General features: G+C 39.2%; 2 protein-coding genes and 2 long non-coding RNA genes across 12 annotated transcripts in view; 2 read left to right on the top strand and 2 right to left on the bottom strand.

Annotated features, from left to right (window-relative positions):
- LOC139357450 (uncharacterized) overlaps window positions 1–18,367 on the bottom strand; it is a 30,460-nt gene extending 12,093 nt beyond the window's left edge. For 2 of the 3 annotated variants that reach the window (XR_011610577.1, XR_011610576.1), the window contains exons 1-2: window positions 17,538–18,367; window positions 6,918–7,123 (exon numbers count right to left, since the gene is read on the bottom strand). This is a non-coding gene — a long non-coding RNA (uncharacterized lncRNA). The remainder of the gene's footprint in view (window positions 1–6,917; window positions 7,124–17,537) is intronic. The other variant, XR_011610578.1, reaches the window with a different exon arrangement.
- Window positions 1,944–7,349, top strand: LOC139357447 (olfactory receptor 4C45-like). 4 transcript variants are annotated; one of them, XR_011610573.1, is made up of 3 exons: window positions 2,277–2,367; window positions 4,327–4,468; window positions 7,027–7,349. XR_011610573.1 is itself a non-coding variant. In XM_071074625.1 (2 exons), the coding sequence occupies exon 2, from the start codon at window positions 4,354–4,356 to the stop codon at window positions 5,305–5,307; it is 954 nt and encodes a 317-aa protein (XP_070930726.1). In that variant the 5' UTR covers window positions 2,277–2,367; window positions 4,327–4,353; the 3' UTR covers window positions 5,308–5,964. The 4 variants fall into 4 exon arrangements, 1 of the variants encoding a protein (XP_070930726.1); XR_011610575.1 differs by lacking the exon at window positions 4,327–4,468 and adding an exon at window positions 4,196–4,261 and having other exon boundaries at window positions 2,298–2,367; XR_011610574.1 differs by lacking the exon at window positions 4,327–4,468 and having other exon boundaries at window positions 1,944–2,367.
- A 24-nt stretch (window positions 18,368–18,391) lies between the features above and the next one.
- LOC139357451 (uncharacterized) overlaps window positions 18,392–27,424 on the top strand; it is a 50,117-nt gene continuing 41,084 nt past the window's right edge. For 2 of the 4 annotated variants that reach the window (XR_011610579.1, XR_011610580.1), the window contains exons 1-3: window positions 18,392–18,608; window positions 24,072–24,233; window positions 25,509–25,800. This is a non-coding gene — a long non-coding RNA (uncharacterized lncRNA). The remainder of the gene's footprint in view (window positions 18,609–24,071; window positions 24,234–25,508; window positions 25,801–27,424) is intronic. The other 2 variants (XR_011610581.1, XR_011610582.1) reach the window with 2 other exon arrangements.
- On the bottom strand, window positions 25,794–27,264 carry LOC139357449 (olfactory receptor 4S1-like). Its single transcript, XM_071074628.1, is given in 2 exon segments — window positions 25,794–26,990; window positions 26,992–27,264. Coding segments are annotated over 2 exon segments (933 nt in total). The 3' UTR covers window positions 25,794–26,330.

The following is a 27,424-nucleotide window of genomic DNA, read 5'->3' on the forward strand; positions in this document are numbered from 1 at the left end:
ATATTTGTCCCCACCCAAATCTCATGTTGAAATATCACCCCCAATGTTGGAGGTGGGGCCTAATGAAAGTTTGGGTCATGGAGGTGGATCCCTCATGACTTAGTGATGTTCTCATGATAGTGAGTGAGTTCTCATGAGACTGGGTTATTTTAAAGTCTGTGGCATCTTCCCCCCACTTTGCTCCTGCTCTGGCTGTATGACATACCTGCTCCCACTTCACCTTCCACCATGAGTAAAAGCTTCCTGAGGCCTCCCCAGAAGTCAAGCAGATGCCAATGCTATGCTTGTACAGCCTGAAGGACTGTGAGTCAATTAAACCTCTTTTCTTTATAAATTACCCTGTCCCCGGTATTCCTTTATAGCAATGTAAGAATGGTCTAACATATTCACCATCATAAAAACTTGCAAAAGTATAAAATTTATGAGTCTCATAAAGCAGTTACACAACTGAAACTACAAAGCCACTAGGTAACAATTACCATTATGACAGAAACAAAAACATATCAATGTCCACTGTTAATGTAAATGATTAAATTCTCCACTTAAAGGATATAGACTGATGGAAGGGATTTAAAAAAAAAAAACATCCAGGCCGAGCCCGGTGGCTCATGCCTGTAATCCCAGCACTTTGGGAGGCTGAAGCAGGTAGATCACCTGAGGTCAGGAGTTCGAGACCAGCCTGGCCAACATGGTGAAACCCTGTTTCTACTAAAAATACAAAAATTAACTGGGTGTGATGGCACACATCCGTAATCCCAGCTACTCAGGAGACTGAGGTAGGAGAATCACCCCAGGACAGTCCATAAGGCCCCATTCTATTGAGAATAGAGGAAAGTTTTGCTTTTGTTTTCTGGTCCCGGACTTTGGGAGTGTGTCAGTTTGTTTTGAAACCAAAAGTTGAGAGCAGAAAAGGTGATTCCATGCAAAGTTGCAGTCAGTTCTTCATCACCTCAGAAGCTGAAGGAGAGAAGATAGTAGCAGAGCCTTCTTCTAGAGTGTCTCTATTCTCCACCTCTGGATGTCATCATATATGAGTGCTTGGCTGAGTGTCACTGATTCTCAATGGCAATGTGGGAAAGCATGGTACCTACTCCAAGTCACACCATTCTGTCTTGGGGTAGAAAGAAAAAATACATACTCTTGAATTCATCATGAGAACATGTCTTCTAGGTAATCATCCTACAGGAAGTCAGTATCTCTGTCACTTTAAATTGCCCAATCTTTGGTAGTTGGAAATTCTGCCATGTAAGTCCCCTGGGTCAGTCATTAATAAAAATCTCACAATCTCCGAGAGTAATCAGACACATGACCTTGAATACCAGCATTCCCCATTCTTCAGAGCAACCATACTACTTAGACCAGACATAGGTTCAGAAAAAAATGTATTCTCTAAACTCTGACCTTTGCCTAAAACCACCCCATATCCTAGGCTAAGCTCAACAATGCCACAATTAGCAAAACAGCCCTATAATGAAGGTTTCCAAATCTTATCCTAAACAATAGCCACAGACATATCTTTAACCCAAGTTCAACTGCATTTCTAAACCAGCCACTAATGACGTTTGTGGGTGCCAAGTGAGAGTAAATGAAGGACCTGACTATTGCTTTGCTAAACATTCCAGCAAGGCCAATTACTAATCCTCTGGGTACTTGAAACGTCAATGCATTGCCAAATCCTGAAGTCTGTGATAGTCTATTTAAAGATTTCTCTAGAGTCAATGAAGAAAGAATTACAAAAAAGGACCTGTGTGCAAATGATAGCAGCAGAGACAGGAACCAAAAAGATGAAGATGTGTTTGGGAGACACCACTCCTGAGCTTAGTGGGTTTCTAAGAAAATAGAATTGAAAGAAGAACTTGAATCAGAAATAAAGGAATTCTCTCACCACATTTTTCAGGGACTCAAGAAAGCAAAATTTCATCAGAATAGATTTGAGAAAACAATATCCAATCAGGTGGATTTGATTCACTTATTCATTTTATAGTTGCATTTTCCAAATTTGAAGAATTTTGCATTATTCCTAGTTTTTAATTTGGACTGAATATAGTCCTAAGAGATCTGAAAAATAGATATATTTTGAAGATTGGCTTATACATTCATAGGAAACCCAGGAAGTGAGTAGACACTAAATCCTAGAGATAATGAAGTTTTCTAACTGAAACAGCTTGTTTTCTTAGTAAATTCAGACTGACAATGGAAAGCAAAATAAACTGAAACGTCAGAATTGAGAGAGCCGTCTAGAGAATTCCAGCATCCCACTTGTCAGCTGGTAGAGTCTATTTGTGGCCGTTTTCCACGCCTGCAGGAGAAGAAAGCGGTGACCACACTCAATCTAAAATGGAGGAATCCACAATCAGCTAGATCCAGGTCAGTGAAAACTAAATCTTTTCTCTCAAATTTTAAGCAGATTAACTTGTTTTAGCCAATTTGTTTTCAGTGAAGTAGTCTTTGTCATTACATACCCGACTTAAAGTTTAGTATTTTTCTCTGAAAATGAATTTGGACACACTGACATATAAAATATCAACAGAAAAGTCTATGCATAATGTTGCCAGACCAGGCCGGGCGCGGTGGCTCACGCCTGTAATCCCAGCACTTTGAGAGACCGAGGCAGGTGGATCACGAGGTCAGGAGATTGAAACCATCCTGGCTAACACGGTGAAACCCCGTCTCTACTAAAAATACAAAAAAAATTAGCCGGGCACGATGGTGGGCGCCTGTAGTCCCAGCTACTCGGGAGGCTGAGGCAGGAGAATGGCATGAACCCAGGAGGCAGAGCTTGCAGTGAGCCGAGATCGCGCCACGGCACTCCAGCCTGGGCCACAGAGCGAGACTCCGTCTCAAAAAAAAAAAAGTTGCCAGACCAGATGCTGCTAAGAACTACTGAAGTCACTTTTAAAACATTATGGTTAACATTTATGTCTCACTGAATGCACTGATTCTGTAGATTTCTGTTTGTCATGCTTGAAATGTTTTTCCCCTTTTTGTGACTTCCATATTGCTACATTGAAGTTAGAATTGGTGAATTAAATCCATTAAGAATGATTAACCATATAGTCACCATCTACAGAAGCCACGAATAAAGGGGAAGCAACTTAGCAACTGAGTTTTCCTGAAAACCAAAGATATTTTTACTCACCTTTAATGAAGTTCAGAGGTCATGATGCTGACTGATTTCTGTTTCTAGAAATTTTTGAGGAAAACTATGTGGTTACACTTTTGCCAGGGGTTAGGGAAAGAAGGAGAAAAGGGGGAGGAGAAGAAATAAAATATCTTACGCTCTTTTGTAACAACATGTACTTACTCTTGAAGCTCTTGGGATTATTCAAAAATATCTACATTCTTATATATATTCAATGTTTTCAGTTAGCAATATAAATTTCCAGTTTACCAGTTAGCAATGAAAACTACAAGTTCATCTTAATTGACCAAACCTATGCCAAAAGAGAAAACTGCATTATCTTAGGTGACCCTAACATTTCTGTCTTGCCAATAGAAAACTCAGGGAAAAAATCATGACTCATTTAATTCCATTTGTTAAGATGTGAGTGGGGAAATATATCTAATCCAGTGTATAATTCTACATGTGATAAAAATCCAACCAAGAGGAAAATGTATTTATGAAATATCATTAAATTGTATAACTTGGCACCATTTACATAGCCACAATTAAAGATGCAGAAAGAGTGGGCATGAAAAATAAGGGTCATTGATAGGGATAGATGCAACAGTCAGGGATGTTGAATGAATTATCCTCAATGAGTTGTTATTGCGATAGTTACCCAGCATTCCAAAAGAAAAATATCTCCATTTACAGCTCTGTCTCTATCTGTGTACATGTGCATTTATATGATAGGAAAGGACAACAGATCACAGAACACAGCAGCTTAGATTCAGTAAGGCTTTGCACTTTAGTATCTAATATGCATATTAGTATCTAATATACATACTGGATTCATATACCCATAAATAACCCTAACAAAAGAAAGTATAATTTCAAAACATTTGTTATTGATAAGATTTTTCCTCTCCAAAAATGAAAGAAAGCCGTATGTGAAATTGTAGAGCCAGAAAGGAAGTTTGGAAGTCAACATTTAGAACAAGATCTTGTTTTATTGTGGTACTTGTAAGATATTATCACTATTTCATTAATATATGAATTAGGAGAAATCTAATCTTCTGTTCCTCTTTACAGCTCTGCAAAACAGCAGAGGTGAGTGGCAATGTAGCTCCATCACCCCCAAAAACCAGGACTAAAGAGGTGATGAAATATTTTAGTACTGAATTTAAAATATCATCATTCAGAAATACTTTTTTTTTTTCCAGATCAGCCATATACACACAACCTGAGCTATGAAAAACATGAACAATGTATCAGAATTCATCCTGCTGGGCCTCACTCACAATCCAGAACTGCAGAAACTCTTGTTTATTATGTTTTTAATCACCTACTTGATCACATTGGCAGGTAACCTGCTCATCTCAGTCATCATCTTCATCAGCCCAGCCCTGGATTCCCCCATGTACTTTTTTCTGTCCTGTTTGTCCATTATAGATGTTTTCTACTCTTCTTCCATAGCCCCTAAAATGATCTTTGACTTGATCTCTGAAAAGAACACCATATCCTTCAATGGCTGCATGACTCAGCTCTTCGCAGAACATTTCTTTGCGGCAGCTGAGATCATCTTATTAAGTGTCATGGCCTACGACCGCTATGTGGCCATCTCTAAGCCCTTGCACTATGCAACCATCATGAGTCAACCTATGTGTGGATTCCTGATGGGGGTGGCTGGGATTCTGGGATTTGTGCATGGAGGGATTCTGGGATTTGTGCATGGAGGGATCCAGACTTTGTTCATAGCCCAGTTACCATTCTGTGGCCCCAATGTCATCGACCACTTTATGTGTGATTTAGTACCTCTTCTAGAGCTGGCCTGCACAGACACTCACACCTTGGGGCCTCTGATAGCTGCCAACAGTGGATCATTGTGTTTCCTCATTTTTTCCATGCTGGTTGCTTCCCATGTCATCATCCTGTGCTCCCTAAGGACTCATATCTCTGAAGGGCGTCACAAAGCTCTGTCTAGTTGTACCTCTCATCTCTTTGTTGTCATCTTATTCTTTGTCCCTTGTTCATGCCTGTATCTAAGACCTCTAACCTCCTTCCCCACTGACAAAGCTGTGACTGTGTTTTGCACCCTATTTACACCTATGTTGAACCCTTTAATCTACACCCTCAAAAATAAGGAAGTGAAAAATGTCATTGAGAAGCTCTGGAAGCACATAATGAAAACTGATAATAAATAAATCTTATGACACAAACATTTAGGCAACAATATCTGGTGATATTTTATAGAGAGTTATTCTATTTCTTGATCGATGAAACTTGGGACAGTCAATTATCTTATCCTGTCTCCATCAATTTTTATTAGGAGGACATATAGTAGACTACGCTGATATATTCATTAAGGCCCAGTAGTAGTGCCAACAGCCCATGATACTTTTAGGAGCCCTTGAAATGCTTAATTTCTTTAAAAGAAGAAGAAGAAAATGAATATAATCTAAGTACAACTGGATTATATTTCTCTTTATGCCAATACACTCATAAAATACAACTTTTAATACTTTTTATGGAGGAAAGAACTTACAAGGGCAAAAGTTTCAAGGGCTCACAAAACTTATATTGTTGTCCTGCTTGTGGGTTTGAAACGGATTGACAGCAACATTCTTGACACCTTTCATACCCAGCACTACAGCTAGAATGAAGTTTTATTTTACAAGAGGACAAACAACTATATATGAAAGGGCTAAAAAGAGCATTTTCATGAAAACTTACTTTAAAAAAATTATATCTCCATTCTCTATAGTATACAATATCTACAAAAAGAATTGAAAGTTTTTTTTTTTTTTTTTTTAGACAGAGTCTCACTCTGTCACCCAGGCTAGGGTATAGTGGTATGATCTTAGCTCACTGCAACCTCCACCTCCTGGGTTCAAGCGATTCTCATGCCTCAGCCTCCCAAGTAGCTGGTGTTACAGGTGCATACCACCATGCTCAGCTAATTTTTGTATTTTTAGTAGAGACAGGGTTTCACCATGTTGGCCAGGCTGGTCTCAAACTCCTGAACTCAGGTGATCAACTCACCTTGGCCTCCCAAAGTGCTGGGATTACAGGCGTGCACCACCGCACCCAGCAAGAATTGAAAGTATTATTGACTGGAGCAAAAGAAATAGATTTGATAAATATAACTGATAAAAATAACAATAAAGTTAAGGCAAAAAATATCTGTACGTTAAAATCAGGTTTAGACGCCAGCAAAGGAAAAGAAAGCTCCGAAAACTAAACAGCTGTCATAGGAAATTGCCAGAGACATAGAAGTTTGTGTCATGACACTGGATGACAGTGATCACAAATCTAGATTATAGAAAAGAATCCATACCATGAATGCAATGAAATGCTAAAAGATTCAGATATAGTCAGATGCTTTGAAGTTAGGGATTAAGAACCTTGGATCAAACAGACTTGATTTCTCACCTGGTCACCGCAGTAATTAGCCTTATAAATGTAAGCAAATCTTTTAACCTCTCTACCTGTTCCTTCATCAGTAAAAGGAAAATAACATTACATTTTTTTTTCAATTATGATAATTAAATGATTTAAATTGAAACCATGAGTCAGCTGAAAAGTATTAAAAATTGCTCCAACACTGAATACCCTTCAGGGATGTCACCAGAGTCTAAGGTGTGCAGCGAACTGCAGTTCCTGACAAACGATAACAAGAACATCACTACTCTTCTTCAGTCCCCACAGGCACAGCAGGATTCAGTGTCTGTCTCAGACCACTGCATTTCAAAATCTAACATTAATGTCATCCATTTACACATACAGACAGCACAACGGTAGGTTGCTTTCTTACCTAGGACACTTACTGGAGCCAGCAACCAGGTCTTTGGAAATTAAAGTCTATCCCATCACTTACTTTCTCTTCTGTTCTGAGATGAAAATACTCTTCAATGTCTCTGCAGTTACAAATGAGAGAGCTGGTGGGAGCCACTGGGAGATGCCTGAGCAGAACTAAGTTTAGAAGCTCTGATGAATGAAAGATCCCATCCTGTTCTGGTCCTGTGAAAGAAGGAGAAAGAAGAGTCAGTGCCAGGGACCAAAAGATCTGTCTCTGTACTGAGCTCGTGGTTCCTGTGGGAGAGCCCAGAAACATGTTTTCAGGAGAGCATTTCCAACTCATGGAGTTGCACATCACCAGATACGGACATTTTCTGTGTTCTCAGGACTTTATATCAGGTCACATCTTGCATACAATGCCTTTTTAAAAATAAATGCATTGTCATAATTTCCTATCAGTGCCTATTTTGTAAATACATGCAAGCAACAGTACGTTTTTTAAAAGTAAATGTATCCTTTTAAAATGTAGTTGTGTATCATTTGACCCAGCAATCCCATTACTGGGTATATAACCAAAGGATTATAAATCATGCTACTATAAAGACACATGCACACGTATGTTTATTGTGGCAGTATTCACAACAGCAAAGACTTGGAACCAACCCAAATGCCCATCAGTGATAGGCTGGATAAAGAAAATGTGGCATATATACACCGTGGAATACTATGCAGCCATAAAAAAAGGATGAGTTCATGTCCTTTGCAGGGACATGGGTGAAGCTGGAAACCATCATTCTCAGCAAACTAACACAGGAACAGAAAACCAAACACCGCATGTTCTCACTCATAAGTGGGAGCTGAACGATGAGAACACATGGAGACAGGGAGAGGAACATCACACACTGGGGCCTGTTGGGGGGTGGGGAGCTAGGGGAGGGACAGCATTAGGAGAAATACCTAATGTAGATGACGGGTTGATGAGTGCAGCAAACCACCATGGCACATGTATACCTATGTAACAGACCTGCACGTTCTGCACATGTATCCCAGAACTTAAAGTACAATTTTTTAAAATGTAGTTGTAGTTCCCAAGAAAAACAGAATGAGAAATAAGATAATATAAAAACAAGAATAATGCCAATTGTGATAATGATTATAACTAATTTTTATTAAGCACTTTCTGTGAATAAAGTCCTGACCTAAGCACTCACTTTATGTTTTATATGTATTGGAAGCAGTGAATTTCTTTTTTTAGCATTTTATCTGACAGATAAAATTGCATATATTTATCATGTACAACATGATGTTTTAAAATATGTGTACTTTCTGGAATTGAGGTGGATCAGCAGGACTTGCTTTCCGAGCACCAGTCACAACCCTGCTGGTCAAAGCAGGATGCAGTAAAGAAACTGACTGAAATCAGCTAAAACCAAGATGGCAATGAAAGCGACTTCTGGTCACTCTCGTTGCTCATTATACTCTAACTATAAAGCATTGGCATGCTAAAAGACACTCCCAACAGTGCCCTGACAGTTTATAAATGCCATGGCAATGCCCAGAAGTTACTTTATATGGTTTAAAATAGGAGGAACCCTAGGTTCTGGAAACTCTCCACCTCTTTTCCAGAAAATTCGTGAATAACCACCCACTACTTACCATAATTAAGGAGTAGCTATAAATATACCTAGCCAGCAAGCAACGAGCACTACTCTGCCTATGGAAAACCTTGCTCTGTCTATGGAAAAGCCATTTTCTTGCCCTTTGTTGCTCTAATAAATTTACTTTGTTTGTTCTGAATTCTTTCTGGCACAAAGCCAAGAAACTTCCCAGGCTGAGCCACAGTTGGGGGGTTCATCTGCATCATCTTTCCTGGTGACTACAAAGGGACCAATAATGTGAAGGGACTAACGAGCTGAAGGGATCTGAGGGAGACATTTACCTGAACCCCAAATTAAGACCAAGTGGCACCATTTGGCCTTCATGGATGGGAGAGTGTCCCCTTTGTTCACCCTCCTATTCAGACGATTGTTTCTATTCAGGCCTTTTTGTTTCTTTGGTTATTTTGAGAGGTCCCTCATTGCACTCTGGATTTTTTTACATTCCCTCTTGGATTGTAGGTTAGAGTCCCACCCTACGGGCAGTCTTGGTCTTTGTCATATCACCGTTTTCAGCGGCCTCCTCTAGTCCCTCTTTTTCCTCAACCAAAATGCTTTCTTCCCTTTTTGTGGAATTCAGACTATGAGAATCCTGTCACCCTATTTTTTGGGGGTGGGGGTTAAAAAAACGAAGAATTTTATTGGCACAAATTACTGGTTTCTATCCCATATTTTCTCAACTATCATTTTGTATTTTGTATTTTTTACTTTAAGTTCTGGGATACATGTGCAGAACGTGCAGGTTTGTTACATAGGTATACATGTGCCACGGTGGTTTGCTGCATCCATCAATCCATCATCTAGGTTTAAAGCCCCACATGCATTAGGTATTTTTCCTAATGTTCTCCCTCCCCTTTCCCCCCAACCCCCAACAGGCCCTGGTTTGTTATGTTCCCCTACCTGTGTCTATGTGTTCTTATTGTTCAGCTCCCACTTATGAGTAAGAACATGAGGTGTTTGGTTGTCCATTCCTGTGTTAGTTCGCTGAGAATGATGGTTTCCAGCTTCATTCATGCAAAGGAGATGAACTCATTCTTTTTTGCTGTCACCCTATTTTCACCTCTCCTTCTATACTTTGCTTATTACAACACCTCTTTTCTTGTATTCCATTTGCCAGTGGATGCAGTCATCACTCTACTGCTCACTCATATCTCATAATTCACTTTCATCACACCCTGCTAACTGTACTTACACCCTCTTTGCAGGAACTGGTGACAACTTCCCCACTGACCTTTCTTGAGAAAAAAAGGTGAGAATTTAAAAGGGAAAATAACTGGGCTCTCACTAGACTTAGAGAAACTTCTGTAGAGATCCTCATTAGACACAGGGACGATGGTGAGCATCCCGAAAAACTCACCACTAGGGTGCCTTTTAGGCAATTGGAGCAAATTCATATTGACAGCTTCAAGAGAAAGAAATTCATTTCCTGCTGCAATACCATTTGGGTCCAATACAAATTGGAAAACCAAGAAATTTGGCCTAAAAAGGGTTCTTTACATTATAATACTATTTTACAGTTGGACTTATTCTGTGAAAAGGAAGGAAAATGGACAGAGGCCCCTTATGTACAGGTGTTTACAGCCCTTAAACAGAACCCTCACTTAAGGGAGAGCTGCAGGATGTGTCTGGCTCATGTTACTTCCGGATACCAAGAAACTGCACTTCCTAGATGATACCCTCCTAGATGCTCTTCCTAGGAGGCCCACATGCCCCCTGGAGCCTCCTCAGTTCCCTGATTCTGAGGGGAGTCCACTAGTTCTCCAGTACAGGATTTCACCTAAGGTCATCAGACATCCCTCCCGCTTAGCCAGTTAGGCCCAACCTATACCCCCTGCTGCTTGAGGAAATAAGCCCAACCAGTACCACCAGGAGTGAGGCCCCATATCAGCCCCTAAAATTGAACCTGTGTCCATTGCAAGAGGTAGCTGACAGATATAGGGGAACAATCAGAGTACATGTGCCTCCTTTTGTGTCTGATTGGATTTTATGCAAGGAGAAAGTTGGCCCATTTTTGGAGGATCCAGGGAAGTTTACAGAGGAGTTTGTTAAATTGACCATATACTTTGACTTAACTTGACAAGACTTGCAAATATTATTGTCCACCTGCTGTACCATAAGATAGAAACAAAGGATTCTGGGTACTGCCCATGAATACGCAGATGGAGTAACTGCTTGAAACAAAAGCCATGCCATCTATCACGTGGAGGGAGATGCAGTTCCAGACCTGGACCTCAGTGGGATTGCCAGAGGGGTTCCCAAGATTTCAAATGCAGAAATCACATGGTAACTTATTTAAGAGAAGGTATGGAAAAGTGTATGGTTAAGCCAGTTATGACGAGGTTACAGAAGTAACTCGGGGAAAGAACATTCTGCTCTGTTTCAGGACAGTATGGCTGAGGCACTCAGGAAATATACTAATGCAGACCAGACTCCTGGGAAGGGCAAGCTCTCGTAGGTGTGCATTTTATTACTGGATCTGCCCTTGACTTAGGAGGAAACTACAAAAGGCAGAAATGGGACCTCAAACACCCAAGAGCCAACTCTTAAACACGGCCTTTGGAGTAGACAACAATAGGGGCAAGGCAGAGGAGGTGAAGAAAATCCAAAGAAATAGCCAAAAAGCACAATTGTTAGTGGCTGCCTTAAACTCCGTGCCACCTCAGGATTACCCATTCTGAGAAAGTGTCACGAAATCGGCCTCTGGAATGTCCAGGTGAGAGTCCCTGACTTGCTGTCCCCTGGGCCAGTGTGTTTTCTGTAAGCAAGAGGGCCATTGGGAAAGGGACTTCCTCAGGCTCTGGAAAAAGCCACGGCCACCCACCCTCATAAAGGCTGAGAGAACAGAGGATTGAATGGGCCCATGGTTTCCACTGGACATCTTGCCATCTCCACAGAGGAGCCTTGGCTAACTCCTGATTTGGTAGGTAAGAAGACAGTTCTTATTGGGTAAGAGTTCTGACCCATTTCTCAGGGCCAGTGTCTTCCTGCTCTTATACCATAACAGAGATTAATGTCCAAGAATTAGGAGATTCACCCACTGCCTTGGTTACAATGTGCGGGACCATAGGTTTTAAACCTGAGTGCCCTATGTCTTTACTGGGAAGAGACTTACATTCCCAATTACAGGCCACAGTTCAATTTGAGGAGCCTTATGATAAGGCAATAGGCCACGAAGGGCTCTAAGTGCATAACTTAATACAGACAGATAAATAAAAGACCTCGCTTCCACTGCATGTTACTTCTCAAGTAGACCCCTCTGGGAAATAGAAGTTGCTGGTAGAGCTGTTAATGTACCCTCAGTCCAGGTTACCTTGAAGCCCAATATTGGTTACCCATGGAAGAAACAATATCCATGAGACCTGAAGCACAATCGGTCATACAACCCCTGATAGCAAAATTTCTAAAGTATGGACTACTACAACCCTGGCAGTCCCCATGTAACAACCCCATCCTGTCTGTAAAGAAAGAAAATGGGGAATACAGATTTAAGACCCGAGGACAGTTAATGAGGTAGTAGTCCCTGTCTACCCAATAGTTCCTAACCCTTACACAATATTGACCCAAGTCTCTGAAGATGCTAATTGGTTCACAGTATTAGATTTAAATGTGCTTTCTTTTACATACCTTTACACCCAGATCTCCCAGTATATTTTTGCTTTTGAATGGACTATCCCAACCTTCATGCTATATCTCAGTTTACCTGGACTGTCTGTCTTAGGGACAGTCTCATCTCTTTGGGAATGCATTGACAAAATAATTAAGGGACTTATAGTTAAAGAATGGATCCATTTTACAATATATAGATGACCTATTAATTTCCAGCCCTACTAGGGAATATTCTGATAAAAGTACAATTCAGGTCCTTCATTTTGGGAGAAAACAAGGGTATTGTGTATCGCCCACCCCAAGCACAAGGCCTAGATTTCTGTTCAACATGTTAAACACTTGGGATACATGTTCCCTCCTGGGACAAGGACCCTAGCCCAGAAACAAAAAGAGACCATCCTGGCACTTCAGCCCCTTCAGAGTAAGAAATAGTTAAGAACCTTTGTGGGAATAATTGGATTATGCTGGATTTGGATTCCTGAGTTGGGGCTTATAGCAAAACCACTCTATGAAGGTCTAAAAGGGAATGATCATGAGCCTTTGAACTGGGATGGAACCTGCCAACAGGCATTTCTAACCTTAAAAGAAAAGATGGGAACAGCCCCTGCTTTGGGACTCTCAAACTTAGAAAAACCTTTCACCTTCTATATGGCTGAAAAACAAGGGACAACTTTGGGTGTTCTAACTCCAAGGCTCGGGAATAATCCTAGACGAGTGGCTTCTCTAAACAGCTGGAACAGGTGGTAGCTGGATGGCCAGGATTCTTGCAAGCTATGGCCACCATCACTCTATTGGTAGAAACAGTCAGTAAATTTACCTTGGAGCACCATTTAGATGTTATGACCTCCCCATCAAGTACGGAAGGTTCTAGAGGCAAAAGGACATCAATGGCTAATAGGAGGCCAGTTACTTAAATATCAGGCCCTTCTGCTTGACATCCCCAGATGTTACCTTTAAGGTATGTTAAGTTTTAAACCCTGCTACCCTGTTCCCAGACTCCACATCCCAAGAAACAGATCCCCAATTCATCCACTCGTATGTGAAAACCATGAAACAGACCTACTCTAGCAGGTCTGACCTTAAAGATGAGCCCCTGAGAGCTTTGATGTTTTGTGGTCTACAGACAGGAGTAGCTTTATTCATAAAGGAGTAGGAAAGAAGGCAGGTAATGCTATAGTTAACCAAGAAGAAGTTATTAAGGCCAAAGCTTTACCGCCCCAGACTTCTGCTCAAAAAGTGGAATTAATTGCTCTAATAAGGACCCTCCAACTGGGAAAAGAGTCAATATTATTTACTCACTCTAAATATGGGTTCCTGATGCTCCATGCTCATGCTGCCTTGTAGAAAGAAAGAGGACTACTAACATCTAAGGGGTTCCCCATGAAACATCACAGAGCTCTTAGAACTTTTAGATACTGTCCAGCTCCCAAAAGAAATAGCAGCTATTCATTGCAGGGGACACAAAAAGGGAGACATGTCTATTATTAGAGGAAATGCTCTGGCAGACAGAGCAGGCAAGGCCACTGCTACAAGAAGATCAGTGCCACTGGCCACTGCACTAATGCCTATACTCCACCCATGTCAGCAGAATCATACTATGCACCTGAGGAAATGAAACGAACAGAAAGAAAGGCTTACAAAAAGAGTCCCTCATGGTAGTTGCTAGAAAGCAGTAAACTTTCTCCCCAAGGCTGAGCAATGGAAAATAATTAAGCATTTCCCTAACTCCTCACATTTGGGATGGAATTCTCTCTTCAAATTGGTTTCCCAAATATTCTTGGAGAAGGGACTATTCCAGACTGAAAAAGGGGTCACCAGGACCTGTGAACTCTGTGCCCATAATAACCCAGGAAGCCACCTACTCAAACCTTTATAACATCAAGGAACCCTGGGGAAGACTGGCAAATAGACTTCACTCAGACTGCCTTACTGAGTACTACAATATTCGCTAGTACTTACAGCCATTTTCACCAGGTGGATAAAACTTTTCCCGCAAGGACAGAAAAAGTATTGGAAGGGTCCAAATTCTTACTTAAAGAATTTCATCCCAAGGTTTGAATTACCAAAAAGCTTGCAAAGTGCTAATGGACCCTCCTTCATAGGGAAGGTGACCCCGCAGGTTTCCTCCATCTTGGGCATTGGGCATTACCTGTCGTCGTCGTTCCTCCTGGAGGCTTCAATCCTCTGGTAAGGTAGAAAGAGCCAACCATGCTTTTAAAAGGACATTAGCAAAACTCTGTTGGGACACCTGGGAGGCCTGAGTTTTTCTCCAATCCATAGCCCTCTTGTGCATAAGGAGGGCTCCAAGAGGAACCCTAAAACTTAGTCCATTTGAAATAACCTATGGAAGGCCCTTTCTAACTTCAGATTTCCTGTTTGATGAGGAGACACCTAGAACGCTCATTCATATGATCAACTTAGGTCAGTTTCGAAAGGCCTTTCAAGAATATGGAAATAAAGCATTTCCCTTTCCCACAAAGGAAAAGAATAAGTCCCCTCTTGAATCCGGGACTTAGTCTTACTGAAAACCTGGAAAGAAGGGAGGCTTCCCCAAGGATCTATTACGACCAAAATAAAAAGCCCCTATCAGGTGTTGTTAAATACCCCCGTGCTGCTGTGAAACTTCAGGGAGTCACTAGTTGGGTACACCTGTGTAGGATTAAACGTTATTTTCTCATGAGTCCCTGCAGGTGTGAGAGAAGAACACCACCTACACTTGTGAACCCTGAGAAGATTTAAAGCTGTTGTTTCACAATCACACAGATAAGTAGCATGACAAGGAAAAGTATGTGCAGTAATAAACCACACCTGTTGTTCTTATGGTAACAATTCAGAGTTAGTTGAACTGCAAGCTCAAGGCCTTCCACCCTCCTGCAACTCTTTAAAATTAAGGAAGAGTGCATAATCTCTGAGGGGAAAATGAGGTCGATCAGCAGGGCTTGTGTTCCAAGCACCAGTCACAACCCCAGCCATGACGCACAGCTGGTCAAAGCCCCAATTTTGGGGTTTGCCTGCATCAGAATGGTTAAATCAAGCGAATTAACATATGCATTACCTCACATAGTTATCCTTTTTGTGGTGAAAACACTTAAAATCTACCCTCTTAGCATTTTTTAAGAATACAGGGTATCGTTATCTACTATAGTCACCATGCTGTACAATAGATGTCTTGAACTTATTCCTCCCATCTAACTGAAATTTTGTGTCCTTTGACCTACACCATGAAGGCAGTGATTTGTGACCTTAAGTTATTTCTGTGCTTACCTGTTTAAGCCTCAAAGCACGGAATTTACCTCTGTCTAAACTATTTCATTATTTGAACATAATTGTGACCCTACTCACAGTAAACTGTCAGTACCAACAAAACAATGATATTGTATTTATAATTATGATGGCTATTTTTAATTTACTTGAGTGTTTATTATGTGCAAAGTACTTTATATTCTTTCTGTTATTTGTTAATAATTCTCACTGCCGCTCAATGAACATGATAACCTTGATATTCCCATTTCATAAATTAAGAAACCAAGAGACAGAAAGGTTAATTATAGTGTTCAAGGTTAAGTAGCTAAAATTTGGGTTAGAGAGAATCCTGGTCTAAGCCTGTCCAACCCAAACCCCTCATGCTTTGCCAAATTCTATTCTGCTTCCACTTAATATAAACAAACAAGTTAGTTGTCTTAAATGTCTTATATTTACATTGAAATTGTCTTCTTGAAACTCTTTGGCCTTCGTTTTTTTAATAAATGTTATTGCATATATCACTTTTTGAACTAATTTGCAGGTGAACTAGTTTTCAAAGACAGATCAGGCTGAAAATGTTGTGTCTGCAAAGAACCAGCTAGTGACTTGTCAGTAATTCATAACTCCAAAATGTTTTGATTCACACATATCAGGGAACTTCTTTGAAATTAACTCTCTTTTTCTCCACCTGCACCACTTTGTACGTGAAGGAACAGCCCATAACTTATACAGTGCTACTTTCCTCTGATAAATCACAAAAGAAAAAAGTAGCAAATGTTTTTATATGACTATGCATTCATTTTGATGTTGTTCATTCAAACAAAATTCCACTTGAGGGAGAGGGGTTCAAGAGAAGTGAAAAAAAAATGATTTTTTAAAGTTGCTTGCCAGTGGCCACATAACAATCAGCTGCAAAATAAAAAATCTCAAACACCGGTCTTCTCTTTTTACTTAACCAGTATATTTTCCACACTACTTAAAATTCAGAGGATTACATTATTTCTAACCTTTATTCTTCTGTGACCCTTTTCTCAGAGCAAGGAAGGAAACTTATTTATCAGGCTCCTATCACCTGCCCAACACTCATCTTCATACACACTTTCCTCTTACAAGGGCATGACCTAAGGAATAAAATGTCCATTTATAGTTGAGGAAACGAAGCATCAGATAAGTTTATTTGCCTATGATGACTTGTAAGCTGAACAAATAAATAATTTAACCCTAGAGTGTAGTTTCCACCTTTTAGGTTGGCAGAGGCTTAACCAAGGGTGTAGATTAAGTTGAAGTTATGACAAAACAGCAATAATTGAGAAGTGAAGAGGTCTTGGAGGTAATGTGATGGGAGGGGGCCGTGGGGATCAGTGAAAAGACTGGCCTTGAATAGGAAGATAAGTGAGAATAATTGTCGGTGTAAGTAAAGGCACAGGGAATTCATGGGATCAGGAGAGGGGCACCAGCACAATATCTTAATTTGACTTCATCTAAAGAAAAATCTAAATTGTCTGATGTTTAGGTTTAAAAAACACATAAAAATACAAAGGAGAGAAAAAAACAAGTGCCATTTTCTTATAATCAATAAGCTACTATTTTAAAGTCTAACATATCTGTTTTATGGGGTTTCTTTCCATTTTTAATTACACAAAGTCATGTGCTGATATATTGTGCTTGTTAAATTAAGATATAAAAAGTAGAAGTAAAAGACTCCTCTGCTCTCCTACTTCTCATGACCAAAAAAATACTATTCTCTGCCTTCACACACACAAATACGTACTAACACACGCACACACAGAGAAAATATTATTGACGTTTAGTGGTTTATTTTCTATCAATGTTATCATACTAGATGCATCATTTTCAACTTACTTTGCACTCAACATTGTTTTTCAGATTGATCTGTATTAACAAATAAAAATACAATTCATTTCTTGTAACTGCCATACAGTAATCCACCATACACCATGGTTGCCAAAGCAATCCCCTGGTTGATTACTTCTATGTTTTATTACAAACAATTCTGTGGTGAAAATCCTTGTACATGTTTCCATGTAATGAAATTCTTGGGTATTAAGAATATCTAAATTAGTTGTTCTCTAAATAGATAACTGTGAGCGAATCAAATGGTTAGTACTTACTTTAACAAACACCACCAAAGAGCTGTCCATGCTGACTGTGCCACCAGCAGTGTACGACAGAGCCGCCACTTCCCATCTCTGGCCACACTTGATATTGTCAAGTGCTTTAGTCTTTGCCAATATGTGAAATATGTGAAAATGGATTCTTATTGTTACTATAATTGGCATTTCCCTGATGGCCACCAAAGTATTTTAAATGTTTGTATAAACAGTAAATTTTTTGTTTACACATTTTACCTATTTATATATTAGTTGTTTAGCTTTTTCTTCTTATACTGTAGCAGTGCTTTTTATATTCTGATTCTTTGGCTATTACACATGTTGCCAATACCTTCTCCCAGGCAGTGTCTGGTCTTCTGACTCTGTTTATGGTGTCTTCTTATCATTCAAAAGCAATTTATTTATTACACTGCCACATTTATTGATCTGAATTTTCTCTCTCATTTCAGAAAGATTTCTCTGGCCTAGATCATAAATATATGCTCAAACAATATCTTCTATTAATTTTTAAAAAGAAATGTTTGAGTTTAGGATTTTTTTCATCTGAAATTTATTTTCATAGTCATGTAAAGTAGGAACTAATTTTACGTTAAAATCTTCAGGTGGCTTCACATTTTCTTACAGGATTGAGGCCAAATACACTGTGTCCTGAAAGCACGTACTGATTCTGTGACTGTAAATTTCCCTTTTCATTCCTCACATTTTTAGTTGATTCATCCGACTCCTTTTACTCATACTTCAACATTCAGTGAAATATAGCCTCTTGCATGTAATACTCCTTGATCCACTCAGTGTTGAAAACCCTTCACTCCTCTCCTGACTGTACCTGGCTCATACACTACTGTTGCATTGTAACAGTAGTTACAATGCGTTGTGAAGTCATCACATTGTGAAGTCATCCATTTACATGCCAAGATTCTACTCTTGATTCTGAAATACCCCTTAAATGATGACCACCCTACTGTGTCTTCTCATGCCTCTAACTTATGAATGAGCTTATTCCTCTAGAACGGGAATGTTCTTTTCTACTTTTGTTCCTAACTCTGACTCGACTCTACTCGACTCTCCTAGGTTTGTTTTTTTCCCCCTAAAGATGCAGTCTTAGATGTGTAAAAATATTTGGCTGAAAGAGTATTTGCTGCAGTACTCTTTATAATAGCCAAAACTAGAACCAATCTAAATTCATTCATAGGGGTTCAGTTAAATACATTTAGTAAGGTTATATAATAAATACTAAACAGTCATCCATACTGAGTCACCGAAAAAATTTACATGATGCAGATATATATCAGGCATATATTGAAATATGAAAATCAGATTAAACAAATCAGTATGGAAATAAAATATTATCCCATATATTACATATCACATATATTTGTGTCACATACCTATCATATGATATAGCGTATATAAAGAGAGGGAGGGGGAAATAGAGAAGAAAAGGGAGGAGGAGGAGAAAGAAGGGGAGGAAAAGAGAAGAAAAGGTGATGAGGACTAGAAGAATATCTACCGAAATGCTGATAGTGATTATCTCTAGGTAATGGGCTAAAAAGTCGATTTCTACAAGTGTGTTGGAAGATGTATGTTGACCATCTTTATTTTCCTATTTTCTAAATTTGCTAAAACATATGGATTATGAAGGAAAGACATTTTACATGGTCTCTAAAATGAAGATACAACTATCTTGGTAAACAAGATTAGTAATAATTTTTAATTACTAGAAAACTACTCAGAATATTTACCCATGTGTTTAATCTAGCAAGTTGAAACTTTTCAAAAGTAAGCAATATTTATAAGTTAACGGGGATGTCGTTCATCATAATTTGGACAATAAAAATAGGGGTGCACTAGTATTAGTCTTTTTGCTATTTGATATTTTAACTGTACCGAAAATCAGGGTACTTTAAGTTATAACTAAAATAAGTGTGCTTTTCTAAAAAGTCTTTTGAGATAAAATAGTAGCAAGCTGGCCAAAAGACACGCTATTTTTTAGCGATCCTCATGGTGACTTCATATTTCTTAGTTAATTAAATAATACTTTTATCATCTAATAGCAGAAATGAATGGGTGCAGAATTCAAGGTCTCAGTGATAGCTAACTATTATTAATTAGCTTCCCTAAATGTGACAAAGTGAAAGAAGGCAACATTTCTTTTGCCAAAAATTGTGCAATTATCATTTTTTATTAGACACAGAGTTATGGGGATGAAACAAGAAATATTTCCTGATAATCTCCCAAATGTTGTGGAAACTAATTTCTTGGAGATGAATTTTGTGCTTTTTGCGACTTTTTTAACTTTTAGTTTAGATTCAGGGGTACATGTGCAGGTTTGTTAAATAGGTATTGTCGGGGTTTGGTGTACAGATTATTTCATCACCCAGGTAATAAGCCTGGCATAGTACCTAATAGTTGGCTTTTCAATCCTCACCCTCCTTCCGCCCTCTACCCTCTAGTAGTTCTTGGTGTCTGTTGTTCCCTCCGTTGTGGCCATGTGTATTCAGTGTTTAGCTCCCATTTATAAGTGAGAAAGTGTGGTTTTGGTTTTCTGTTCCTGCGCTAGTTCACTTAGGATGATGGCGTCTCGCAGATTAATTTTGAATATTTCTTCCTATAACAGAGAAATTTCTTTTCATATAAATTTCCAGGTTGTTTTTTCTTAGTGTAAAAAGTGAATATGTTGTAACATGAGGAATTACAGACCATTTGTCCAACAGAGGGTAAGTTTAATATAAATTATGGGAGCCTACAATCTTAAAAGGTGAAGCTTTGGAAGGGATATGGTGGAGTTTGTAAAACCAGGGAAAAGATGGAATGCAAGTGGACCTACATTTTAGATTCCAGAATTTGAAATGAGAAGGCTTAGGTAAAATAAAAAGAAATGCCATGTTGTATTACTCAACAACAACAAAAATTACTCTAAAGGCAGCATGTATTTCAAGCCTAAAAGAGATAGAAAAACAAAAGAAAGCAATTTCTTTATAGAAGGTTAGGAAAGGGTTGAGGTGGACATGGTGATTTCAAATAAGCATGTTAGGAGTTCACCACGTGCCAGAAACTGCATTAAGAACTTTAGAGAGATTATCTAATCTAATTGTCACAATAACACTTTGAGACGTGTATTATCATTACTTTTTATTTCCCCAGCTTTATTGAGGTATATAGGTCATGCCTTGAAAAAGAAAGAAATTCTGTCATTTGCGGCGAGATATATGGACCTGGAAGACATTATGCTAAGTGAAATAAGTCAGACACAGATAGACAAATACTGCATGACCTCACTTATACGTGGAATCTAAAATATCTTTACTTTTATTTTATAGACAGGCATCAGAGGTTTCTAGAAATCTCATCACTTTACTCAAGGTCATACCACTAGCAAGCATAGAAAATAAGATTCAATACTATGCAGCCATAAAAAGGAACGAGATCATGTCCTTTGCAGGAACGTGGATGGAGCTGGAAGCCATTATCTTCAGCAAACTAACTCAGGAACAGAAAACCAAACACCGCATGTTCTCACTTATAAGTGGGAGCTGAACAATGAGAACACGTGGACACAGGGAGGGGAACAACACTCACTGGGGCCTGTTGGGGGAGGGTGGGGAGGGAGAGCATTAGAGAAAAGAGCTAATGCATACTGGGCTTAATACCTAGGTGATGGGTTGATAGGTGCAGCAAACCACCATGGCACACGTTTACCTATGTAACAAACCTGCACATCCTGCACATGTACCCTGGAACTTTTTAAAAATTAACTAAAGAAAATAAGATTCAAACTCAGATTATTCTGTCTCCAGAGCCAAACTCCTAACCTCTCTGCTATAGTGTATCAGCGAGATTGCTGATGTCACACAGAGTAACGAAAAGAAATAGAAGCCAGGCCTGGATACGGAAGAGCCTGCTATATATGGCTAAGTGTTAAGTAACATTTTGTCTCGTGTTTCTACAACTCAATTAATTATCACACAGACTCAAATGATGTCAACATGGATTGCTACTTAAACATCTGGATGATGGATCAAAAATAACTCATTTGAAACTTTGGTTTAGGCAATTCAAAACTAGATAATCTTGATTAATTGACTAACCACATCAGTAAACAGAGTTTCCTCATTTCTAAAATAGGAATAATAATCATTCATACCATGTATATTTCATATAGTAGTTTTATAATCAAATTACACAATTCAAGTGAAAATACTAAATAAACAATAAAAGTCAATGAAGGCTGGGCATGGTGGCTCATGCCTGTAATCCCAGCACTTTGAAAGGCCGAGGTGGGCACTTGAAGCCAGGAGTTCAAGACCAGCCTGGCCAACATGGAAAAACTCCATCTCTACTAAAAATACAAAACTGAGCTGGACATGGTGACAGGTGCCTGTAATCTCAGCTACACAGGAGGCTGTAGCACAAGAATCACTTGAACCCAGGAGGTGGAGGCTGCAGTGAGCTGAGATCGTGCCACTGCACTCCAGCCTGCGTGATTTTTTTTTTGAGACTCCGTACCAAAAAACAAAGTCAGTGAAGATGAACTAATGCTTAAGATGGAATACAATTATACATGATAGAAAAAAGTAAGGCTTGGTTTGTTTCACTTACAAAAATAAAGTTATTTTTATTTCCTGCTTTACCACTCATTATTCACCTGCAATTTCTTACCATGTAAAGAGCTTTCTCATGGCATTTTTTACCTCTTCATTTCTCAGGGTATAGATGAGTGGATTCAACATAGGTGTCAGAATACCGTAAAATAATGCCATGCTTTTGTCTATAGATAAAGTAGAAAATAGATGCATATAAGTAAATATACAAGGTACAAAGAACAAGGCAACAACAGTGAAGTGGGTACCATCAAGATTGGCAAAAATGTTACGAAGTTTTGGCTGTGCCATGTGTTGAACAAGAAGGTACCTCATCAGAATCTCCTATACATTGCTGTAGGGAGTGAATATTGGTACAACTGCTTTCAAAAGCAATTTGGCATATTTTTGGAAAAGTCGAACATTTGCATACCTTTCAACATAGCAATTCAGTCCCTGGGTATATGCCCCAGGAAAACTTTTCCACACAGACAAGAATGCTCATTAAAGCCCTCATACAGCTGAATATGGAAACAGCCAAGGTATATTTAAAAAAGAGTAGTAAAATAATTATGGCATATTCACCCAATGAAATCTTGTGCAATAGTAAAAATGATGAAATACAATTACATGCAACAACAAGGATGAAACATTGTGTTTTTGAAATATTTTTGAAATATTATGTTAAGTAAAGATAGCAAATCAGAAGACTACAAATGTATAACACCATTTTTATAAAATTAGAAATAAGAAAAATTAAGCAATATATGGGTTAGGTATATATACACATATGTTAAAGCTATTTTCATAAAGTAAGGAAGTCGTAAACCAAACGAGAATATTGGTTAAGGCAAAGAAATAAAATAGAGAAGACACATATGACACAAGTTATTAGGAATGTTCTTAAATTGATAAGTTCATAGATGATCATTAATTATGAATAATTATGTTTTATACATATTAATATATAATTTTATTATTTATTACATATTACATATATTAAATAATACACATATTATTTGTATCAAATATTTTTAACTAATATTTTTAAATCTTTTATGAAAGATATCAGCCATGGGGTACCCTCTCACCTCTAGCCTACCTTCCTTTTCTGCCTTCACTGTGGACACTTTCACCTTCCAAGGAGGAGGAGTTCAGAGTCCCTTCCCCAATACCATACCTACCACCACATCCTTTCTCTGCTCTCTCTCCAACCACAGCAGAATAAGTAAAATTTATAATAACAATTACATCTTGTTTGTGTTTATAACTAAAAAGTCCTCCAGGAAAACTCAGTACTGAAGGGTAAATGTACTGACAGAGTGGCTGAATGAACAGTCAATGAGCTTCATCTACTGGTAACTTTCAGAATACCTGTAGTAGGAACATTAAAATGGAGTTGTCTCTTAGAGAGGAAAAGTAGTGAAAAACACAATTAAATCTTCTTAATTTGATGTTTTTCCCTCTTGTGATAATTGTGTCAAGTCCATAAATCTATGGGAACTATTTGCAATATTTTCTTTTTATAAAATCACCTAAAAATAATTCTAAGGAAATATGTGAATAAAATGAGGAAAAAATAAGATTGACCCAGATTTCACGTAATCTATATTCCTGAACAAAATAGAATCATAGGATATCTGAGCTGAAGGTCCTTAGAGATTCAAAACAATCTCCTTAATTGTATGCATCAGGAAATGCGAGCCCTGAGAACTTGGATGGAGGTGGGGATGGCCCTGCAACTGGAACCCTGTTTCCTGACTTTCCATCTAGTGTAATTTCCACGGTATCATACAGCAGCCTCTTCTCTTAATGCCAAGTTCTCATACCTTAGGCAGCTCCTCCTATAGTATTTACCCAGTCTTCTCACTTGTAGCTGAAACTCAGATGACTTTTTCCCCTGAAATACATGATCTACTTCCTCCAACCCAATTTCTCCCTTTTCCCTCCCCAGCATGAAGCAGGAAGAAACATCTGCCATATCAAGCATACCTATGATTCCACACCCTAAAATGGCTCCTGAGTTGGTCAATCTTCTATAAACAGAAGTCTAGGCAAAGAGTGGGATTCCTGAGTAATTGCTTTCCGGTCACCTCTGATCTGACAAATCCATGATGTAAGTGCTTCAGTTTCCTCAAAGAAAAGAGTAGAGGCAAGGCATGGTGACTCACCCCTGCAATACCAGCATTTTGGGAGGCTGAGGCAGGCAGATCACTTGAGGTCAGGAGTTCACGACCAGCCTGGCCAACATGGTGAAACCCTGTCTCTACTAAAACTACAAAAATTAGCAGGACGTTGGTGGCATGTGCCTGTAGTCCCAGCTACTAGGGAGGCAGAGGCATGAGAATTACTTGAGCCTGGGAGGTGGAGGTTGCAGTGAGCTGAGATTGTGCCATATATACCTGTCTTCATCTACATAAATATATATACATACATGCATGCCCGCATACATGTGTAAGACATACATACCACTATCACTCTACTTTAAAATACTGTATGAAAGCAGTAGTGAAAGAGCATTAAACTAGCAATCAGTAGTCTTTGTGTGTGGCCTATGTACATAGTTTAGCCTGTCTGTATCTCCGCTTATCTTTAAACCTGAATAACCATTCATGTTCCCACATTGCTCCAAGGAGTTTTATAAGGGGATTATTTATTCAACACAGATTAAGCTGGTGCATGAAAAATTCTGAGAATATTATGCTTTCAAGGTGTCAACTGCTATTTTATTGCTATTATTTTTTCATAATCAAGATCAACATTTGCATTTGTGTTAGTTCAGCATCAGATGGTACTAATCAGTCCTCCTTACTATCACCACTCTCACCCAACCCTCATCACATTCCTGGCGATTATACCTCATTCATTAAGTTGTTGAAAGGATTAAAGAAGTTAATACAATTAAAACATTTAGAAGAGTGTCTGCAGATTGGAAGAATTCAGTACGGGTCAGCTTTTATCACACATTAAAATACAAACTCCATGAGAACAAGGAGTTTTGCCTGCTTTCTTTTGTGCTGTATTTCAGCCCCAGGAATATCACCCAGCAAATGCTAAGTGTTCAATAAACACTTTTGGAGTAAATGAAATAATCTGATAGTTTGGTTACAAGGGCTTTGAGGGAAAGGCAGGGATAGAGCGGTGAATAGGAAGAGAAAGGGGAATTGAAGATTTAAAAACAGCTAGCAGCCACCATTGAACAACAGACTTTGATGTAGGTCTTTACAAAGTCTTATAGGTCCTCTCACAGCCTTCTGAAGACATATTGTCAATGTCTCCTTCTGTAAATATGGAAATTGAGGCCCAATGAGGTTAAATGACCCATGAATGTTTAAGAGCTACCTAATCCAGCTCTTCTAATTGCATCCTGTACAAACTTGGCTCCCTCTAGCGGCAAAATGGAGCAAAGCAACAGGGGTTAAAGAGGGCTGCAGTCCGCTGTTGGGTTGGAGAGAGGAATCAGCACCCCTGAAAGAAGTGCTGACAATTTGTTCTTCCTGGCTCTTCTCTTCATCATCCCAAGTCATCATCACCACCATTCCTTGGTCCTTCAAAAGTTCCTGGTCTTTCCTGCTTGGTGTCCATTTTGTCACACTTTATCAAGAGGTCCTGAGGTGGGAAAAACCCTGAAAGCTGACTTAGGGACCTGTGTTCCAGTCCTCGCCCTGCTCTGGAGTTAAAGTGTAAGTTTCAGTAAATCCCTCGACCGCTCCACATTATTTATTTACTTATTTATTTATTTACTTATTTATCAGCCTGCTGAGAGTATGGAGGGATAAGAGTAAAGTGGCTCTTTACTCTTAAAAGAAAAATGAATTTCACTGAGCACTGTGTTAGCCAACACAAATGAATTATGTAGTGATTTTATTCATTTATCAATGAGATACCTGGACTTCCCAGACACTCCCTCATTCACAGGCCCTCACAAGTTTCTTGAATGAGCTCTTAAATATCACACTAAGAACCTTCTGGAGTCTACTCTCCTTGAGGGAAAGACTATATCTTACTTTCATTTGTATTCTCACTCACTGTAAACATTCAATAAATATTTAATGAATAAAGGATTGAAAGAATATGTGGGGTTATTATAACAACAAGAGCTAGGAGGATAATTGCCATTGCAAACATCAGACTGGAAATACAAAGGCTGTGTTAGATGCTACAAGATGGAAAGTCTCCCAATTTCCTGGCTGGATTGAGATTCTCTGGAGTGTCACTTCTCCCCTAAGTTCTTCTTGATGCTAAACAGCTTCCTCATGGCATTTTTCACCTCATTGTTCCTTAGCGTATAGATCAAAGGGTTCAGCAAAGGTGGCATCACAATGTTAAAGAGGATGATAAGTTTGTCAGCAGCCAGGGTGGTGGAGGGACGAATGTACATGAACATGGGGGGCATGAGAACCAAAAGGACAGTGATTATGTGTGAGCCACACATGGAGAGAGCCTTACGCCGGCCCTCAGATGACTGGTTTCTTAGCTTCAGTAAGATGATAACATAGGAAATGAGAAGGATAAAGAAGGAGACTAAAGAAATCATACCACTGTTGGCCACCACAATGAGACCCACCATGTAGGTGTCTGCATAGGCCAACTTGAGCAGGGGATGAACATCACAGAAGAAGTTGTCTATCTCATTGGGCCCACAAAACGGCAGCTGAACCGTGAGGAGGGTCTGCAGGATGGAATGCAGGAAGCCAGCTAACCAGGAGGCCCCCGCTAGCAGGCCACACTTCCGGCGATCCATGATGGCTGTGTAGTGCAGGGGCCTACAGATGGCCACATAGCGGTCATAAGCCATGGCTGTAAGGAGGAAGATCTCAGTGCCGCCAAAGAAGTGGGCAGAAAAGAGCTGGGTCATGCAGCCATTGAAGGATGTGAAGCATCTTATGCTCCACAAAAGTGTCAGCAATCATCTTGGGTATGGTAGCAGATGGATAACATACGTCAGCAAAAGACAAGTGGCTCAGGAAGAAATACATGGGAGACTTCAGAGTCTTGCTAGCATTGATGGTGATGATAACCAGAAGGTTCCCCAGGACAGTGAGCACATGAAAGAGGAAGAATAGCGCAAAGCATGCATGCTGCCTCTCTCTGCTCTCAAAAAGACCAAATAAAACAAACTCAGTCACGTTGTTCTTGGCACCCATGGATTATCTGCCCCGATGACCGACAAAGTGGCTGGCTGGCTCTGCAAAGACATAGATTATGAGATATAAGAAAGTTTTATGAGATACGACCAAGATTATGGAGTAAGAAAGATACTAGCCTTCATCCCCATCACCAAAAAAAAAAATTTATTTTTATATA

Source organism: Macaca nemestrina, chromosome 12, assembly GCF_043159975.1.
Source record: "Macaca nemestrina isolate mMacNem1 chromosome 12, mMacNem.hap1, whole genome shotgun sequence".
In the NCBI taxonomy this organism is placed as follows: Eukaryota; Metazoa; Chordata; class Mammalia; order Primates; family Cercopithecidae; genus Macaca; species Macaca nemestrina.

What these genes read in the sequence shown, in the direction of transcription:
- LOC139357447 (XM_071074625.1), top strand. Translation starts at nt 4,354, where the DNA reads ATGAAAAACATGAACAATGTATCAGAATTCATCCTGCTGGGCCTCACT.